Genomic DNA, 19,058 nt, shown 5'->3' with positions numbered 1-19,058 from the left:
TTCATTATCCTAATAAAATAAAATTTTGTGTTTCTTAAAAAAAAACAACTAAATGTTCACTGCAAGTAGATAGGCAAATGACAGAAGTGTGTATATGCTCACGCGTGGTCTTGAGTGTTTCGCATTCTAATCATGAGAGTTTACTGTAATTTTCTTCCATCCTATAGGCTTTAATAATGTAACTCAGTGGAATCCCTAGAGACCACTTCACAACAACTGGTAAATTCTGACCCTTACGGCACGATATATGTATCATTATAAGCTGTGTTAGATCAAGGATGCTCATATCCTCTTTTACTTTAATAGACAGTTGTGATATTAGTATAAGGCAGGTACATTATGCGCATATAATGTAACAGATGAACCACCAAGCAGGGTTGACCACACTTTTCAGTCTACACCTGCCGCTGAAGAAAAACTGCTAACATTCCCACAGCTGCCCGTGAATACAAGCAGAAAGGATTGGACCAGACTGGCCAATGAAACACTATCAAAATAAACACTGACCCTTATCACAGCTTTCAAAGTAATCTTATTTCACAGAATCTGACACTTGAAGCCATGATTCTTTATCTTCCGCAAAGGGCTCAAGCCCGATTATTAATACAAAAGCTGAAATCCTTGGAAATACCTTCTACGTGAGCAAAATAAAGTAATGGGAAATCTGTTCTTAGGAGGGACTTGTCTTTGGACGTCACTTGTCCAGATCTCTCATTTACGGGGGAAGGAACTAAAAAAAGCAATGTATGTTTATGGGGCCGACCTCACTTCTGTTTTAGCCTGGCACGTAGTAAGAGCACACAATAAAAATTTGTTGAGTGAATTGAATTCAATTGAATTGGGGATTCTTCCCCCAATCTTCTTTATTCCAACCACTGAAGTTTCTCATGCCTTAGAGATTTATCCAGGAATAGGTACAGGCATTTTGACTAAGATAATACATTCTGGTGTTTGTCTTTGGCATAAAAGCTACTGTTGTAAAGCAACAGCTTTTTAAGGGGCGGGGGATGGTTAATGGATTTGTAACTAGAAGAATAGAGTCATAGAGTCATACTGCTACTTATCAAACATTCAGATAAAAAAATCTAAATTACATCAGCAGTGAAAAGTCATGTAGCTCAAACATCAATTCTAATTTAAAAGCATTTCTGGAGACAAGGCAAAATATAATTCTATTCTTCAGTTGAGACACTATTTCAAGGAAAATGAATATAGAAGTCTGACAATAATGTTAATAACCCCCTTATATGTCTTTCTGACGACAACGGTGATGATAAGATCATATTACAAAAAGAAATCGCAGTCTGAGTGAAACAGGTAGGAAGAAACCCCCTAAATCTCCTACTCCAGTTAGGTCTCTTGTCAGACTGATGGCCCAAGAAAGTGACATCTTCCTGAAGCCCACAGACATTGCATGCGTGAAAGGGGCTGAGACTAAATTGGTCACCTATTGCTTCCAAAGTTCATGCAAAAGCACACACAGACATCACCAGTTTGGACACCCCGGAGAGCACACATTGCAGCGAAAGTAAATTGGACAATCCAACATAAGACCAAATTCTGACCAGGAAATTGCTACATGGCGCTCGCTAAGTTGTTTTAACTCTTTTACTATCATGATAGGAGGAACGGCAAGGAAGATCTTTGACACGTTTATGTCAGCATAATATTTGATAGAGTTATAGCAATTAATGTAATCTTCTAAGCAGTGAGAGCTCCCTTGAAGACCATGGAGAGTCAGGCTCAGACCTCTGGTAAGGGTAGGAGTCAAGGATGTCCCCCTGACCCACTAGCAGATTTAATTTAGAGGGTGGGGGAGGGGGATGGCAGCTAAACTGGCTCAAAGTCCTATGGTGTAAGCTAAGGAGGCCACATCTCAGTTTTCTTATAAGACAAAAGGTAGAAGAAATCAAGATTACTCACTAAGCTGAGAAGTGAAATTGGGAGCCCAAGGAGTATGGAATCATGTCTTTCTCTTGCTTTTTTCTTAGAGAAACCATGCTGATCCAACATTCCCTCTACTGCTTCATTTTCCTGCCTCTCTGGCCCCCTCACCTATATTTCCCTTTTATTCTGTTTTATTTCCTTACCCTTTTTCATAACTGATTGAGACCAGTAAACAAGGAACCGCTCTGAAATCCCTGAGTTTGCTAACCATCAGTGATTTTCCTCAAATTAAAAATATTCAAGAAAAAAATATTTGACACACCCTCTTTATAGCTGGAGAAAAATGATCAGCCTTAAATTAGCACAATTTAGTGGAAATGAGATGGATTTGGATGTCAGTCAGGACTCAGCACTCCTGTTTTTGCACTCTTTTGTTGACATTACTTAATTTCTCAGAACTTCAGTGTTTTGTCATTCTTAGGAGTCTTTTTCCCTGTTGCTGATCTGTTTTAGGTCCTCCAAAAACTTAAAAAAAACACCTGATATCTCTTGTCCATGTTTTTTTTTTTTTTTTTTCTCCCTGGTTCTATGAATGTGAGGTTTTGCACTTCCCTCTAACTCTGCTCCATGACCCCATGTATGGGGCTGAATATTTGTGGAATATATCACACTTTTCCAGAAACTTCTAACATCAATCTTTTCTGTTCTTGTTTTGTTTTGTTTTGTTTTTTACTTCAGTGACTGTAAGACAACTGATAAATTCTTTCTTCTTTCCACCACCTCCCTTTCATACTGAAGTTTTGGTGCAAGGCAGAGCATTAAGTACTGTACAATGTATCAGTGAATGGCCTATCTATGAAGTTGGTTCAGATTGTTGCTGGATTCCATGTACGTTTCTCTGTATAAAATAGCTTGTGGTACATTTCAGTCCTTGTTATTATGGATGTTACTTTAGACTGAAAGAAACAGACTGATGAGACTACGTTCCTTCAACTTGGTAAGAGGCTCCATATCTTTTTTCCTTTGGGGAGTACGTGTATTTATTGCTACTTGTTAATGATCATGGTGATTGGCAGAGGTCAGAGCTACAGTGCATATGAAAAAAGTTGCCAGGATAGGTCACGTGTTTGGTAATTTCAGGAGCTTCTAAATTTGGAGAATACTTTGTTTCTTAGAACATAGAAGAAAACTGATGGAGGAAATGAACTAGTGATGTGGAAGCTGAGATTTGGCTAATTCTTTTCCTTAAAACGAGAGCTGCAAAATGATGAGAGTGAAGGCCTCTCCCTCTTTCAAACTACATTCCAGAAATCAACAGAGGAAATGACTTAAGTCTTCTACTCACTGCCATAGGCATTTGTCCAGATCTGGACCTGGGATAACCTTTGCTATATTTTGTAGAGGCATTCAGTAACAAACATCACTAAAACCAGGACCAAATATTGTTATTTATATTTCTGCATAGAGACTATAGAATAGACTTTACTATTTCTTCTAATATTTTCATTATATAAAGTTACTTTTTTATTTTGAAAATTCTAATTAGACAAAGAATTTTAAAATGTGCTAATATGTATATAATGGATTTTAATCAGAAACCACTGGCAATTACAATAACAATTAACAAAAGACAATATCTAAGTTCTAAAATTGACTTGGTTAAATTAATATACATTTTAAAAGACCAATCTATGAATAAGATGTCTATTATTAAATTAAATTGCCCTCTTATCCTTGAGCTGTATAATGAGATTATGATAGATGATCTTTAAGATTACCATTCCATTATGAAATTCTAAAATGGATCTTTTCAAATGAACTCTTTAAATTTAAATTTTTCTTTAATTTAGTTTCCTTTGAATTTAGATATATATGTGTCTATTTGTGTACATATACATGCAGAATAAACTTGTGATTTAAATAGATATATAATGCATATCACCATTATTTTCAAAGGCCTCTACTAATTTGCCATCTATCCACTTGGCTTTATTTTTAAAGATTTTATATATCGGGGCACCTGGGTGGCTCCCAGTTGGTTAAGTATCTGACTCTTGATTTCTGCTCAGGTCATGATCTCAGTGTCCTGAGATCCAGCCCCGAATGGGGCTCCTGGCTCAGTGGGGAGTCTGCTTCTCTCCCTCTCTCTCTGCCCCTCCCCCCTGTAAGATAGATAAATAAAATCTTTTTCTTAAAGATTTTATTTTTCTAGTTTGAGAGAGAGAGAGAGTGCTTGCAGATGAAAGAGGTCATGTGGTAGGGGGGCGGGGGGAGGGCAGAAGGGGAAAATCTCCAGCAAACTCCCCGCTGAGCACAGAGCCAGACCTGGGGCTCAATCTCAGGACCCTGAGATCATGACCTTAGTTAAAACCAAGAGTTGGCTGCTTAACAACTGAGCCATCCCGGTACCTCTTCACTTGGCTCTAGTAACTAAAAAGCTATGTTCTCATTTTGAATTGATTAAAACAGGTAATGGCTCTATCGATTTTTTAAGGCTGCTGTAAGGCAGTATCACAAATTTGGTGGCTTATGACAACAGAAATTTCCTCTTACAGTTTTAGAGGCTAGATAATCAAAGTGTGGCAAAACCATACTCCTCTGAGGCTCTGGTGAAGAATCCTTTCCAGCTTCTTCCAGGGTCCGAAAGCCACAGGCATTTCTTTTCAACTAGCAGCCTGACACCAATCTCTGCCATTGTCTTCACAGAGCTATCTGCTCCCTGCTATGTGCTCCCTGCTCCTCCTCCTCCTCCTCCTGCTTCTTCTCCTTCTCTTCCTGCTTCTTCTCCTCCTCCTTCTTCTTCTTTTAGAGGGAGGAAGTGGGAGAGAGAAAAATCTTTTTTTTTTTTTTAAGATTTATTATTTGATAAACAGAGATCACAAGTAGGCAGAGAGGCAAGCAGAGAGAGAGAGGGAAAGCAGGCTCCCCACTGAGCAGAGAGACCGATGTGGGGCTTGATCCTAAGACCCTGAGATCATGACCTGAGCGAAAGGCAGAGGCTTTAACCCACTGAGCCACCCAAGCGCCCCAGAGAGAGGAAGTCTTAAGCAGGCTCCATGCCCAGTGCAGAGCCCAAAGCAGGGCTCAGTCTGACAACCCTGAGATCATGATCTGAGCAGAAACCAAGGGTCAGATGCTTAATGCACTGAACCACCCAAGTGCCTACGCTTTTCTCGTAAGGACACTAGTCATTAGATTAGGGCTTTCACCCTAATGCACTATAAACTCATTTTAATTTGACTACACTTGCAAAGACTTTATTTCCAAATAAGAGTACATTCTGAGGTTCTAAGTGTACATGAATTTGGGGACTACTTCTCAGCCCAGTCCAGAATCATATGGTAGTCAAACAGAATTTCTCTTCAATCTGTGATGACGCATATTGCTATAATAAATTTACATAATTCCTTTCAAAAGCAAATACATCTATAGGAGATGGATATGTGTGATAGTAAATAGAGCAGCTCAACAAATATTTCCAGCTTTCTGCCATTCATGAAGGGTGAATGGCTGGGTCTTGTGCCTTTCTTTGGCAACAAAACATAAAATATAAGAAATAGTGCCATCTGTTTCCAGCCAGAGGATTTAACAGCCATATTCTGCCTTTCCATTTGTTTAGAAAATGGGTTCTCCCAGCAAACTAGGCTTTGGACTGAGAATGATGTAGGGCAGAGCCCTCAGTAGATTCACAATACAGCAAGAAACAACCTTTGTTGTTTGAGATTTGGGAATTGTCTGTATGTGTAGAATATGCATTCTCAATGGGAGTAATGTAAAATCGGTTCTTGGTGACAAAATAAGATCTCACTTTTTAATGTATAAAGTGCATACATGCATATAATACATAAACAAATATACAGTGTCTGGTATTAAAATTCCATGGAGAGGTGATTAGAAAACAAAATGTCTAAACATGCTCCGTAAGGGAGTAACAATGAAAAAAAGGTGAGAAAACTGTAATAGAATAACCTAAAGGATTCTCAGTGATATTACAAGTTTGGTTGACACCATCTAGGTTTCAAATTCTGACAGACACTTTCAAAATTTCTTCATCCATTTGTGGTTATATTAACTACTCTGAATTATGGGACTAAAAATAATATCACTCTCGTATGCTCTGTGATAATTTAGACAATCGACATAAAAGATTATAGTGCTTGCCACATAGTAATTATTTTTAAAAACTTAGGTATTATTATAATTTAATTGTTATAACATTAATCATGGTTTAATGCCCTGTGAAGAAATATATTGCATTTCCATTTATACTTTAGTCAAAATTCAAAGGAGCTGATCGCATTCAAAGGAGCTTGTTAGTACAAGCTACGTGCTAAAACAAAGAATACTAAAACATCGATAATTTAACACATTATCAGTTATTCATTGTTCAGTTCATAGTCTCAAGTGTTTGAAAGAAAGTGAGATAGGCTGTGCTATACTGTCATTCCGGGATTCATTTCTTCCCTCTGGTCACTCAGTGTTTTCTCCAGGATTTGACATTAAGTAAATGACAGAATAGTCAGAGAGCACTGAGGATGGTGTGGGAGGTATCTTACAGGCCAGAACTAGAAATCCCTATATTCCAATGGCTAGAATTCAATCACATGATCTCCTTTAAGTGCAAGGGAGGCTGGGGCATGTGGGAAATGTGGCCAAGCTCTGAGTGAAAGAAGAGAAGATGATTCTGGATTAACACCAGCATTGTCTCTGTCACCGTGACACAGAGATCCGCGTTAGTACACTCCAATGACCGAAGTGTCGGAAACCAGATGTATTTTGTGCTAAGGCCTTTCAACGCATCATCCGAATGCTCTTCTGAGTGGACAGTTATCATCTTCGTTTCAGTTGAGGCGGTTGTTATGATCACATTGTGGGTGGGAGAACCAAGATTAGAATCCAGATCTGCTCGATGCAGAGCACGAGCTATTAGCCAGCACACTCTATCTTTTCACAGGTAGGTACCCAGTCATCATCTTTTAGCAGAGATAATGGAGTAGAAAGGCTACTTCAGATTTAGATTAGAGAAAACTAAAATTTTCCTGATGACAAGTGAATGGTTTACTTAAGAATATTGTAAAATCTCCAGAAGTCTTTTTTTTTTTCAAGATTTTATTGATTTATTTAGCAGACAGAGATCACAAGTAGGCAGAGAGGCAGGCAGAGAGAGAGATGGGGAAGCAGGCTCCCTGCTGAGCAGAGAGCCCGATGTGGGGCTCCATCCCAGGACCCTGGGATCACGACCTGAGCAGAATGCAGAGACTTTAACCCACTGAGCCACCCAGGTGCCGCTCAGGAAGTCTTTTAAAATAAATTTCCATGTCTCTTGGATAGTTTAAACATGATTCAGAATGAAGGCTGGAAAACAAGTAACCAGAGACTTGTAAATGATCATCCAGCCTTGTGATAGAACTTCTTTTTTCCTTTCTTTAGGATTTATTTCTTTATTCATTCCAAAGAAAGAGAGGGAGAGAGCAGGATGGGGGGAAAAGGGACAGGGAGAGAGAATTTTTCAAGCAGACTCTGGGCTGTATGCAGAGCCTGCCAGGGACTCAATCTCACGACCTTATCACACCCTGAGCTGAAACCAAGAGCGGGCGCCCATCCAACTGTGCTACCCAGGTGCCCTGATATAATGTCTTTTTAATGTGTGTGTTTGGTGGGAAGTGGAGAAGGAAGAAACTGAATAATAGATAAGTCATAACCTGGGCTTAAGCCAACTACAGAGACAAGCTTATCCCTCTCAGCGATCATCATGCCACATAATTTTCACTGGCCCCGTCTGTAACAATCAGTACTTCAAACACTCATGTTTGCCATCTCACTGAAGGAAAGGATCCTAAATGAGCAATCTTTGAAAAAAAAAAAAAAGACAGTGATTAAAGGACAGAGATTTGGTGAAAATTTTCATTGTTAAAAACCATGAATTAATGTACATTCCCAACGTATCTTATATTAGATAAAATTTAAATTTCATATTCCTATTAAATGTAAGGAACTAGTTATTGGAAATAAAGACAAAATATTAAAAATGAAAACAAGCTTTGCAATAGGGAACTATACAACTTGTATTAAGCTGTCAAAACTTGTACTAACATTTTTCAATCTGAATCATTTAGTCCATTGGTCCCTTGACAAAAGTATTTGTATATAACAGAAAAGCTGAAATTATGAATATTTTGTATTTCTATACTCCTTTTTATTAAGTAAAAGAGAATCAGTAGAAACTGGTTAAAAGACTTTTCATCCAAATTCAAATATTTTGACATGGAGTAATTTATGTGTCCTATTATTCTTTCATTTGCAGGTTTGTCTGTAAAGTTGGACCATGACGATTTCATCCATATATTTCACTTGATCACTTAAGGAAGACATGGAGGGGTTTCCATAGTGTAGTGGTTATCACATCTACCTGACACTTAAGGAAGACAATGTGTATTTACATCTCTCAGGTTTTTAAGCAAAACAATATTATCTAGACTTCCTGATGGTATTTAACAACTAAAAACCTAGTATTTGTTGCAATAAAAGGACTTCAAGTACTCCATAAGCAATCAGAAGTTATTTTATCAGGCAGAAATAAGATAATTTGGATATTGGAAGAAAACCAGAATCTGCTCCCAAACAGATTAGTTCTTCTGTATGATAGAAACATAGGCAGTTCAATTGGATTACATGTGCCCTTGGATTAATTCCACGATATTGTTGTGAAAGGGAATAAGCAACTTCTTTTGCATTTGAAAAATCTATTATTAAACATGTCTGAAAGACACTCAGTGAGCAGATAAGTGTAAAAATCTGAGACCTATAGATAGGAGAAGCATCTTCTCACATCTTTGACGATCTCTTCTTTTTAAGAACAACAGGAATTCTCTTTCAGATTTTTAAAAGTCTTCCTTATTAGGATTACAGTTATGCATTGCTAAAATTCAATTATACAAAGCCCAGATTGGAGCAGATGGACTTGAAATAGTTTGGCAAAGAATCAAAGGGATTTTCTTTGGTTCATGATATTGTGATGTAAAAATAGCAAAAAGTGTATTACTTAACATCATTGAAATTAGGCTATATCCTAAAATAAGAACTCAAAAGCTTTAAATAGAGATAATAAAATATGAAGCAAAAAAACCAAAAACCAAAAAACAACAACAACAACAAAAAACGACCACGTATACGTGCAAATCCTAGCCTGTCACAGTTAGAGGATGGAGTTGTGCTTGTAGCTTGTGAGATTGACAACTTTGCTTATTTTATAAAAACACTTTTGTACTCTAGGTGAGAGGTTATCATCTCTGCTACCAGAGAGCTAATTTTAAACTTTGGCAGAGGTTCGGGGTTCACAGATTACTCAAATGAAGGCAGGGCAGCGGGATGGACAACTGTGGAATGAGGAGTACTAACATCATGAAGATACAGTATTTTCAAGGAACTCGGGGATGTTTCTATGTGTTTTTTAAAAATTCCAGATTTTAAGGTGAACACACTTAGACAAATTATGCCTGGACATTACACATCTAATATTTTATTGATTCTAAAACGATGTGAAGTTTGAAAGTATCACTCGAATCTTCAATCAAGATAGAAAAAGGTTTTCCAATTTGACATTAATTCTAAAGAAAGAAAACTATTCTTCTTGAACACAAATGATGGTATTTGGGAGGAAACACGCTATTTTTATGAAAGATTGCTATATATTAGTCAGCTTAAATTCCAGATTTCTAAAAATAGAATATTTTAATAATTACAGGTAACGTACCCAAAGTACGAGAATCATCGATAGATACATAGGTAGGCAAACTTACTATATATGTAAAAGTATTGATGAATACTTGAAAGTGAATTAATTGAAATTAGATACTTGAAACATATTTCAGAAGAAAAATAATTTATTTTGGCTCCCTCACTTTTAAAATAAGGTGGAGGGTAATAAAAAATAACATAGGATGGAATGACTCATCCTTCTCTGCTCTGGATTTTTAATACTCTGGTTATTTTAATTGTCTACTATCCTTTTGTACAACCCATACCTTTCATCCAAACATGGTGTTTCTGTATGGTATGCTAAGACAATCTTATACAGAAGAATTGAAACTGAACAGATAACACATGGTGATCTCTTGGCTTTAAAAAATTCTTCGATTTTGAAAACAAAGACTATATATTTCTGTATTTTTGGTGCATCAGGGATTTTTTAAAATTTATCAATCAAAGCAATTTATTAAAGTGTTTCTATAATGTGGAGGGTATCTCCAATAAATCCTGGGAAACAGAGCCTAACACTTAGCATAGATTCTGTGGTCATATCTGGATTCAAAGGAATACTACACCTTTTATTAACTTGGGTGAGTTCTCTAATCTTCAGTATTCTCATCTGCACAATAGGAAGGATATCACCCACATAATGAAACTTTTCCAAGAATTAAACACTGTGGCGAATTTTTTAAAAACTATAAAAATCCCTGACACAGAGACCTGCTTAGTGTGTGGTGACAGATATTAAAATTATCATCCTGGATCAAACCTTTGATTTGCCTGTATATACTCTCTTAAAGTCATAACAAGAATGTATTGGAAAGAGTGGGGGGAAAAATGGATTAGAGTTTTTCTATTTATACCACATTTTTGAAGAATCTGGTATGAAAAAGAAATATTTACTATTTTCCATCCTATATTGTGCAGATTGCCTTCAGATAAGTGTTTTATGGTTCTCCATGAATGCCAACTTAGAGGTACAATCACAAAGAAGGCCATTTGATCACCTTACCCAAATTAGGGTTAATTATAGTCTCTTACACACAGTTGTCTTTGGATGTATTAAAATATATATTTATCTGGTAGGCACATTTTGAGTACATAATAATACCATTCCAAGTTTTACATAAAAGGAGCCTAGATTTCTATGTACATTTCTCTATTCAGCTGCTTGTTTGGAGAAGAAAAAGCAATTTGAATTTGGAAAGATATTGAAACCAACAGGCCACTTAATTTTCTGTGTCTTCCACTCTCTGATTTAATGGTGGTGGGGCTTCATTGTTTGAAGTCATTTCTAGCTTTCTGTCTTACTGAAAACCTTAAAAAAATGTTTTTAAAGCGAAAGCACTGATAAAATTGAATTTCCAACTTCTAGTCACATGTTCAGGTTTTAAAGATTTTCCTTTAAGAAAAAAAAATAGGGTGAGACATCAATTTTTTACACAGTGCTCACTAGAAGTATGCTAAATTTAATTGAAATATACACATTTCTCTAATATGGATCTTATCAGATCTTCCAGAAGGAGATGTCTTTGTTCCCCTTGGACTTAACATTGCCCGTATTACATTTCTGTCTGCTGACTCTCACTGTTGCTGACAGTGTAAGAGTTTTGCTCATAATCTTAAACCATCACTTGGTATGAGATTCTTAAAAAAAAAACACAGGAGTTTTCCTGAGTCACATTTAATATCAAATAAGATACTGACAATATATTCTTTTAAAATATCACTTATGAACTTATCTTGGAGAAAAGCAAAAAAACATGGAGTCCAAAATTCCTTTGTTATAGACATTACTACATAAGGTAGGTAATGTCTAGCAAAAAGTGGTACCAGACAGAAATCACTGGCTTTCTTTGCCATTTTCAGTACATAAAAGTATTATGAATGCAAAATGATGATGCGTGGCTCAAAATGCCAAGGAAATATAACCACAGGGATTTCCTTTAAATAAGCCTTTTCTCCCCATGAGTTCATTCGTCATATTCTACAGAAGGACAACTCTCTGTAAGATATAAAGCAACACTTTTCTGCCCTAGAGGACAATAGTAAATGGTAGGTCATTCTCCTCCAACCTAGCCCCCTTCTTCCCACACACAACCTTTCCACCTCTGAGTGATTTTATAGATCACTTAAGGAAAAGCATCTATAGATGGTGGGTCTATCAAGTATAAAATGAAATCTATCTTTTGTCCTATAAATTAATAGCCATAAGAAAAGTCTTCCAGGTAAAATGTTCTAATATCTTCCTTTCTGATATCTATGTTGAAGTTTAAGGGCTTAAAATCCATATCATTTTAATTCCTGCATTCTTTATTAGGGAGATTCTAGTGTCAGAGTATTTTTATTGAATACATGTAAGGAAATTTGACTGAGATAGAGATTGCATGTGTGTGTGTCGAGGGGGGTACATTATTTAGAGGAATGGGGTTCCTTACTTGAAATCTTAGTCCTTACTTGAAATCTTAGTCCAAACATTTAAAATACATGTTTAAAGAATCATCAGTCATTTTTCAGTATTACAGATAGATAAGAGGGATGCTACTCCAAAGAATTTTGGGGTTTTTCCCCGACCACGGTATTAATTTAGATTTGGCCATTTGGGGGAAAAAAAAACAAAAACAAAAATAAAAAACACAAGAACATGTTTAGTCTTACTTTCACAGAGTGGCAAACAGTAACGCAGGTCAGAAACATTACTGTGAGGATTCAAGTGATTTAACTTCAGCACATTAATGGACTTTTTAAATTTTACAACTAAATAATGTAGATCAAAAGTGTGCTGAAATTACTTTTAATGCTTCACAAGAAAAGTGGTTTTATTCTTTTGCAAGACTATTTCATCACCATAATTTTCCAGCATGCTGAGATGCCATAAGAACTCTCCTAATTGCTTAAGCATCGCTGACCATCTCAATCTCTCTCTCTCTCTCTTTTTTTTTTTTTTTGGAAACACACAATATCACCTCCATAATGGCCAAGGGAGAGCTAAATTAAGTGGCAACACCAAAACATATCCACCAAACAAAAGGCTCTTCCTGCAGCTACCACAAACGGAGGGCCTCGTTCCTAATATTTTCCAGTAGGGGGAACTAAAGACTCACTATCCAGCATTTAGCGGGGCTCGGGGACCTGCGTGAGTTCCCATAACCCGCCTTCTAATCACCGGAACAAGCATCAAACAGCTACCAGTGAGCCTGTGATCACACGTGGGCCTGGCCACGCCGGCCACACCGGGGGCACCGCAGACACTGGCATCCCTTTGATCTAACGTGGCTCTCCATAATCATCCCTGGCCCTGATGGCATTCACTTGGTGGTTTTTGCCTTTATTTTCAGGGTTTGTCATCTTTGGGCTGGAATTCGGCTCTTTCTGAGCTTCTTTTAGCTCGATGGGTTTTCAGCTTTCCTCCATCCTGTGTTTTCCGAATTTCCTTTCAGAGGTGCTAGTCTCTGTAGGATAAGGGCTTCGCATGCACCCCTCACCCCCCAAGTCTCTGATCCCATCTCCCCAACCTAAGCATTTTCTCCCGAACTCCTTGCATCCATCCCACAATCCCGCGTCAAACTCATCTTTGAGGGATCATAAGGCAACTGAGTAACGTAAGAGGGGATGCCACCCCTTCACCACCCTCCTCTCCCCGGGATTCCTCAGGGGGCCATAGATCTTGGCGAAAACGATCCCCTAGATGCTAGAGATTTCTCTACAACCCCCCCCTTTTTTTCTTGTGCCTTTTTAACGACCTAGGAAGCACCCACACACAACCTTTCCGCTCCAAAAGGTGGTTATATTTTGTTTCCTTTCCTTTTCTCCCTCCCGCTCAGCTTCTCATTTTGCTAAAAGGTGAAGAGTGAGTGTTTGTGCGATTTTAACGGGTAATGAGGCTGCGCCCTGGGTCCTGGAGGATGATCTTCTTCCAGAAAGCGCGTGCATCTCGGCCAGACGGAGGGATGAATAATTAGGAAGGGCTTCCATGAAATCACTCACCGAGAAAATTACCTGCCCATTAAACGGGACGCCGCGAGGAGCAGGAGCCTGGAGCCCACCTATCCCCTCCCAGGGCTGGAAGGAGGGTGGGGGGCGGGGGCGGGACCCGGAGGCGCGCAGAGGGGGAAGGAGTTGACCGGGGGCTCGGGCTCCCAATTTGTTAATTTCCGTCCCCCTAGGAGTCTCGGCTGCCCGCCCCTCCGCCCCCCGACTGCCCAGCGGGCTGGCGTCCCCTGCACGTGCGGGCGGCGGGCTCCGGAGGTGGAAAGCTCAGCGCACCCCCTCCTCACCCCCGCCCCCCTCCCCGGGGCAGACTCCGAGCAGCTTTCGTTCCTCCCCACCCCTCCCGCCTCCTCGCCTTCCCTCCTCTCTAAGTCCTTCCACTCTCGGCAGCTGCAGGAGGAGGCGGACGCTCTGCTGCGTGGCCGCGGGAGCAGCGGCGGCGGCGGCGGCGGCGGCGGCGGAGGGACCGGCGGCTGCGACCCCGGCCGGCGGCCGGACCGCGCCAGGCGGCTGCACCGCGCGCTCCCTTCCGCGCCCGCTCCCCGGGCTCCGGGGCTCGGCTCGCCCGGCTCGGCAGCCGCCCGCAGCCGCCGGGGTTTCCCAGCCGCTGGGAGGCGGCACCGCGGGGGTGGCCGCTGCCTCAGCCCTGCCCCCTCGTTCCCTCCCTCCCCGAGCGGCCCCACCTCGCAGGAGTTCGGATTCTCCACCCGAGTCGTCCTGATTGCTCTTTGCCTCTCTTTCGGAAGCCGGAGAGGTGGCGGGAGGCAACGAGGCTGCCACGGAGAGGCCCGCCAAGTCGGCCCGCTTGCAAAGTGTTGCTTTGACACGTCCTTATTATGGAAGTTAAGTGAAAAAAAAATAATAATAATAATAAAATAACTCTGGACGTGGAGCTGCTACCGAGAAGGAGACGGGGGAAAGAACACCCGTAGGCAGGCCAATGGTTTTTCGGCAGCGCGCTGGCAAGTTTGTGGAACACTTTCTAGGAATTAGGTCTTTTTCCTCCCCCTTCATCTTCTTGACTTCTGAAGAAAGAACTTGGCTTTGGATGGCAATGGAGCCTGAGGAGAGAGGGTTAGACACACTTGAATAATCCCTCCGGCTGGGCTGAATTTGTGGGAATTTAGGAAGCCAGAGGGTGGAAATACAGCATCTTTTGGAGTGCCCTCTGTTAATTTGGATGGATCTAAACGTGCCCCATTCAAGACCTCTCCACTAACCCCTTCTCATCTTGGCGATTTGCTCTTCCTGACTTTAATTAGCATCTAGGAAAGTCTAAACTTCGGACCTACCTCTTTTTTTGATACTTATTTTTGTACTTTTGCTCTCTGGGATTGGTTTCTTAAACAATCTGGATCCTTTTTAATATGTCAAAATGAGTCGGCTGATGTTTACACAACTACTGCTCTCTGGATTTTTATACGTTCGGGTTGACGGTAAGTTGAAAATACTTTTCTCCTCCCCCCACCCCCAAAACCATTTCTTTCCGAGTGCGTTGTGGGCTATAAATAAAATGACATTATGTCTGTTAGTCCCTTTTGAACAGGCACGGGGGCTTCTGGGGGGCAGAGGTTTTAAGTCTTTGTTTCTAAACTGCTGCAGGTGGAACGTGTTAGTAGTCACCTATTGTTGTTATTGTTGTAATTTACTTAATTAATTGAGGAGTTGGATCATAAATAGTAGGTTCTCAGTCTTGTTCGAAAAAGGAATATTTAAGCAAATCTCTCGGATACGCTTGTGCCTACTCCCTTTTGGTGTTTGTTTCTGTATCTGAACTTTGGCTTAGAAATTCAAGTGAAGAAAAATAGTAATAGACACTTCAGCGAAGGTTCAGTGGGTTAGGAATTCGAGGCAGGGTGTCTCAGGGATCAATGGGTGTCACTTGTGTGTGGCTGAGTGCTCTTCTAGTGTGAAATCAGAATCAAGCATTCAGATCCTAGGGAGAAAACTGTCAAAAGTAAGACTGGGCGAGGCTCCAGGAAGGGGGAAACATAAGCTTTGGGCCGGCTGTGGGCACAGAACACTCAGCTCAGTCCCCAGTGGCGAACACAATGGGGATCTGAAACGGGTGCCTAGGTGTCTCCCTCTAGGTTGAGCCAGTCTTTCAAGCAGATAGCATTCTACCTCCGATTCTCCTGTCTTTTGTTCAGCTATGGTTTCCTGGGATACTTGCACAGGATGTCAGTTTCTGGTGTGAGGATTGCAAAATCTTTTTCTTTCTTTCTTTTTTTTTTTTTTTAACGTAGCCCTTTTGAATGATGTGCGGAAGTAATCATTAACCTGCTTTTTTGTTTATAAGAAGAAAGTCGAAAGAACATTTGGTATTAACCTTCTAGAGACCTTAATTTTTAAATCAATGGAAAGAATAAGTATAAAGAGAAGAGTAGAGCATGTTGTTATTGTTGTTGTTCTTCCTGAGAATGTGGATTGTCGGACTTTAGATCTGTAACTCTTGTACTTGTAAAGAATCCGTGTGTCGGTCCAAATATTTGAGCCACCATCGTAGCTTGTTGCTACATAAACTTTCCTTCAGCGGTTGCATTGTGGATGAATTCATTTTTTTGGGACACTGCCTATTTTTGCCCGCCTGTAGGAGCTAACTTTGTTCCTGGCAGCTGCTGCTGCACAGAACCCAGTCTATCGGAAGATACAAACAGGAAGACTTTCTATAAACATGAAGCAGTACAGATGAGTTTACCTACTGTCACGTGGCTGTTTTCAATCAAGGACTACAGGAGTACCTTTGCCCCCAGCAATAGGAGGCAAAGCATTCATGTGGGCACACTGCTTTTTCTTTTTCCCTTCTAAGTAGTAGATGTTTAGGAATTAATCACTGTGACTCACACTGTGACAATATCCATAGTCATACCTAATCAGTCACCATACATTTTCTTCAGCAATACATTTACCTTTACCGTACATTTACGTTGCCCCAACCAAAAGGCTTACATATTTCTCCTAAGTGTGTTTGATTATCATGATAAGAAGACTTTGATAGAACTTTTCTGGATAATATAGCCTCATAAGCCATGAATTTACATATTTCCATACCAGGAATGCATGTATAAATTATGTATTATATTAAAGAATTATCACCAAGTTGTTTTTTCTTTCCTTTCTTTCTTTCTTTTCCTTTTTTTTTGAATTAGTGTGTAGCTAAGAGGAATACAATTAAATTGCTCAGTGGAAGTGACAGAGGGAATCGGAAAAGCTTGGTGTTACAGAATGTAATTAATGTACCAGGGTGTTTGGAGATGTATGAAACAAATGCAATTAACCAGCTTGCTGGAACAGCAGTAGAAAGACATCATCTCTCCTTCCCTCTCTCCCTTCTTCCTTCTCGCCCTATCTCACCCCTCCTGCCCCCGAGACACACCTCGGACCTTTGTTTTGATTTAACATTATAGGATAAGGGGGAAGTTTATGTCTGAATCAAAATTGTGCTGCAAAATTCATGGCAATGTAGTGAGAATGCTTAATAAAAGGGAATGGTAAATTTGTGTGTGCGTGAAACTAGTTTTTGTATTAGCATCTACTACTTCTAAAGCAAAGGAAGCTGTGGACACTTACTGAATGAGTGCATAAAGCATACATTTGACTTTGGACTGCCTTTGGTTTACTCCAGAATGATGACAGCCTCTCCGTGGGGATTGTTGAAAATTTGGGATGTAGACAACACTGCCCTCTAGGCTATTTCAACACTGGGACGGAGCGTTCACATATATAATGAGGGGGTTGGTTTGTAGGATCTCTAAGTTCTTTCTCTTCCAGGATTCTGATTTCTATTTACTTATTATCCTTCTTAGAAGTGTGTGCTTATTCTCCCCATGAATTTCAAATTTAGAGAAGCTTGTACCATTTCAAAGATATACTGACTATCCTTGTGCTAGACAGAGAAATTAATTTTATTCAGTGACAAATGATACATAGATTTGCATTGAAATTTGCTTGGTGGGTTATTTATATGTGCATTTTTATAGTATATGAAAAATGTTGGAGTTTTGCCTCCTCCTAGGAGATATGTGCTAATATTATTTATGATTTTTCAGTATCTTATGTCTGTAGGAATCCGTAGAGAATAAACATTAAGTTAGTTGGGAACTACAGACAAACTTTTCTATTTGGGATATAAATAAAGATTTTCTCATTTAATACAGATTCATGAACCACATGCATATTTTTCTGTACTGTTCCATGGGAGAATACATGTTGAGTTTAGTTTTTGTTCTCCAGATTTTCTTTATTTTTAGGTGATACTATGTTTTTACAGTCATTTACAGGGAACTAAAAATAAATTACTACAATGCTTTTTAATTACATCAACTTCCTGTGTATTGTGTCAATTTAGTAATTTTGCAGTAATTGTGAAAAGATGTTTTTAAAATGAGAATACTGTTCTTATCTTTAATTTTTAACTATTCTTAAATGAAAATGGCCCACATGATATTTGGGGAGATAACAATAATGTGTGTGCATAGTGTAGATGCATAATCTCATACAGGTTTATACATTTTGCTAAAGTGTTTCTTTTAGTAATGGGCTCATTATCATAGGCATATGTAGTCCATTTCAGAACTTAAATTGCATATAAGTAACCTGAAATTTGTTCTTGCAACTATGTAGTAATATCACTTCCAGTTGGCTTTGTTTAAATAACCTTTGATTCTAGGCAACATGAGGATCATAAACCAAAAGGATTCCTTAGAACGTAAAAAAGAATATATTAAAGAAAGAAAAAAGGTCAAGATCATAGAAAATAATAATAATAACAATTCTGATTATCTCATCCCAGAGCAGTTGTATTAAAATAGCATCTTTGACAATCAAAATATTGCTATGATGCACAGTGCATATACTGAGATACATATATAGTAATGAAAGGAACTTAGTTATGTGAGAGGTGTGTGTCTAGTGATAGCTGCTTCAGGAGTTCCCACAATCTGTACGAGACACATTGACTTCTGATGTGCAATCTTTTTTTTTGAGTTTTAGGGGAAAAAAATTTCTCTTTTACTTATTTCTCCTCTTCCTCTTCCCCTTTTTCCTCCTCTTCCTCTTTCTCCTTCATTTCTTTCTTCTCCTCCTCCTTTTTTTGGGGGAAGGGGGGACCATGGTGGAAAGAATTAGAGGAACAGTTGAAGAGTGGAGAAGATATGTTTCTTGAACAACAATTGAGAAAATATGCCTTTAAAGGAGAAACGTTAATAATGTTCTACCCTTGGATATATCCAAATATATCCATAAAGTTATAATACTATACAACTTTATGCAAACTTATTTAGCATAGATCCAGTCTTTTACCAGTTAGGCAAACAGAAGTCTACTGAACTGAGTTCAGACAGACAATGGAAATTTACAGAGTGCCATTTTATAGATTTATTTCTAAAGAAAAATACTGTTAGCTTCTTACAGTGTTTCCAGGTATAGACCTA

The 19,058-nt window shown here is 39.1% G+C and overlaps 1 protein-coding gene across 15 annotated transcripts in view; it reads left to right on the top strand.

Moving 5' to 3' along the window:
- The window catches only part of ROBO2 (roundabout guidance receptor 2), a 1,682,217-nt gene that overhangs the window by 1,078,101 nt on the left and 585,058 nt on the right, over nt 1–19,058 (top strand). The window contains exon 1 of one of the 15 annotated variants that reach the window (XM_032352374.1): nt 13,847–15,062. The exons of the other annotated variants lie outside the window; for them this stretch is intronic. Within the exon in view, the coding sequence (XP_032208265.1) occupies nt 15,002–15,062 (61 nt within the window). The 5' untranslated portion in view covers nt 13,847–15,001. Of the gene's footprint in view, nt 1–13,846; nt 15,063–19,058 lie in introns of those variants that run through there. 15 annotated transcript variants of the gene reach the window in all.

This window comes from Mustela erminea, chromosome 1 (genome assembly GCF_009829155.1).
Source record: "Mustela erminea isolate mMusErm1 chromosome 1, mMusErm1.Pri, whole genome shotgun sequence".
NCBI lineage: Eukaryota > Metazoa > Chordata > Mammalia > Carnivora > Mustelidae > Mustela > Mustela erminea.
Note: the sequence above shows the minus strand (reverse complement) of the source record. Positions and strands in the feature narration are given on the sequence as shown.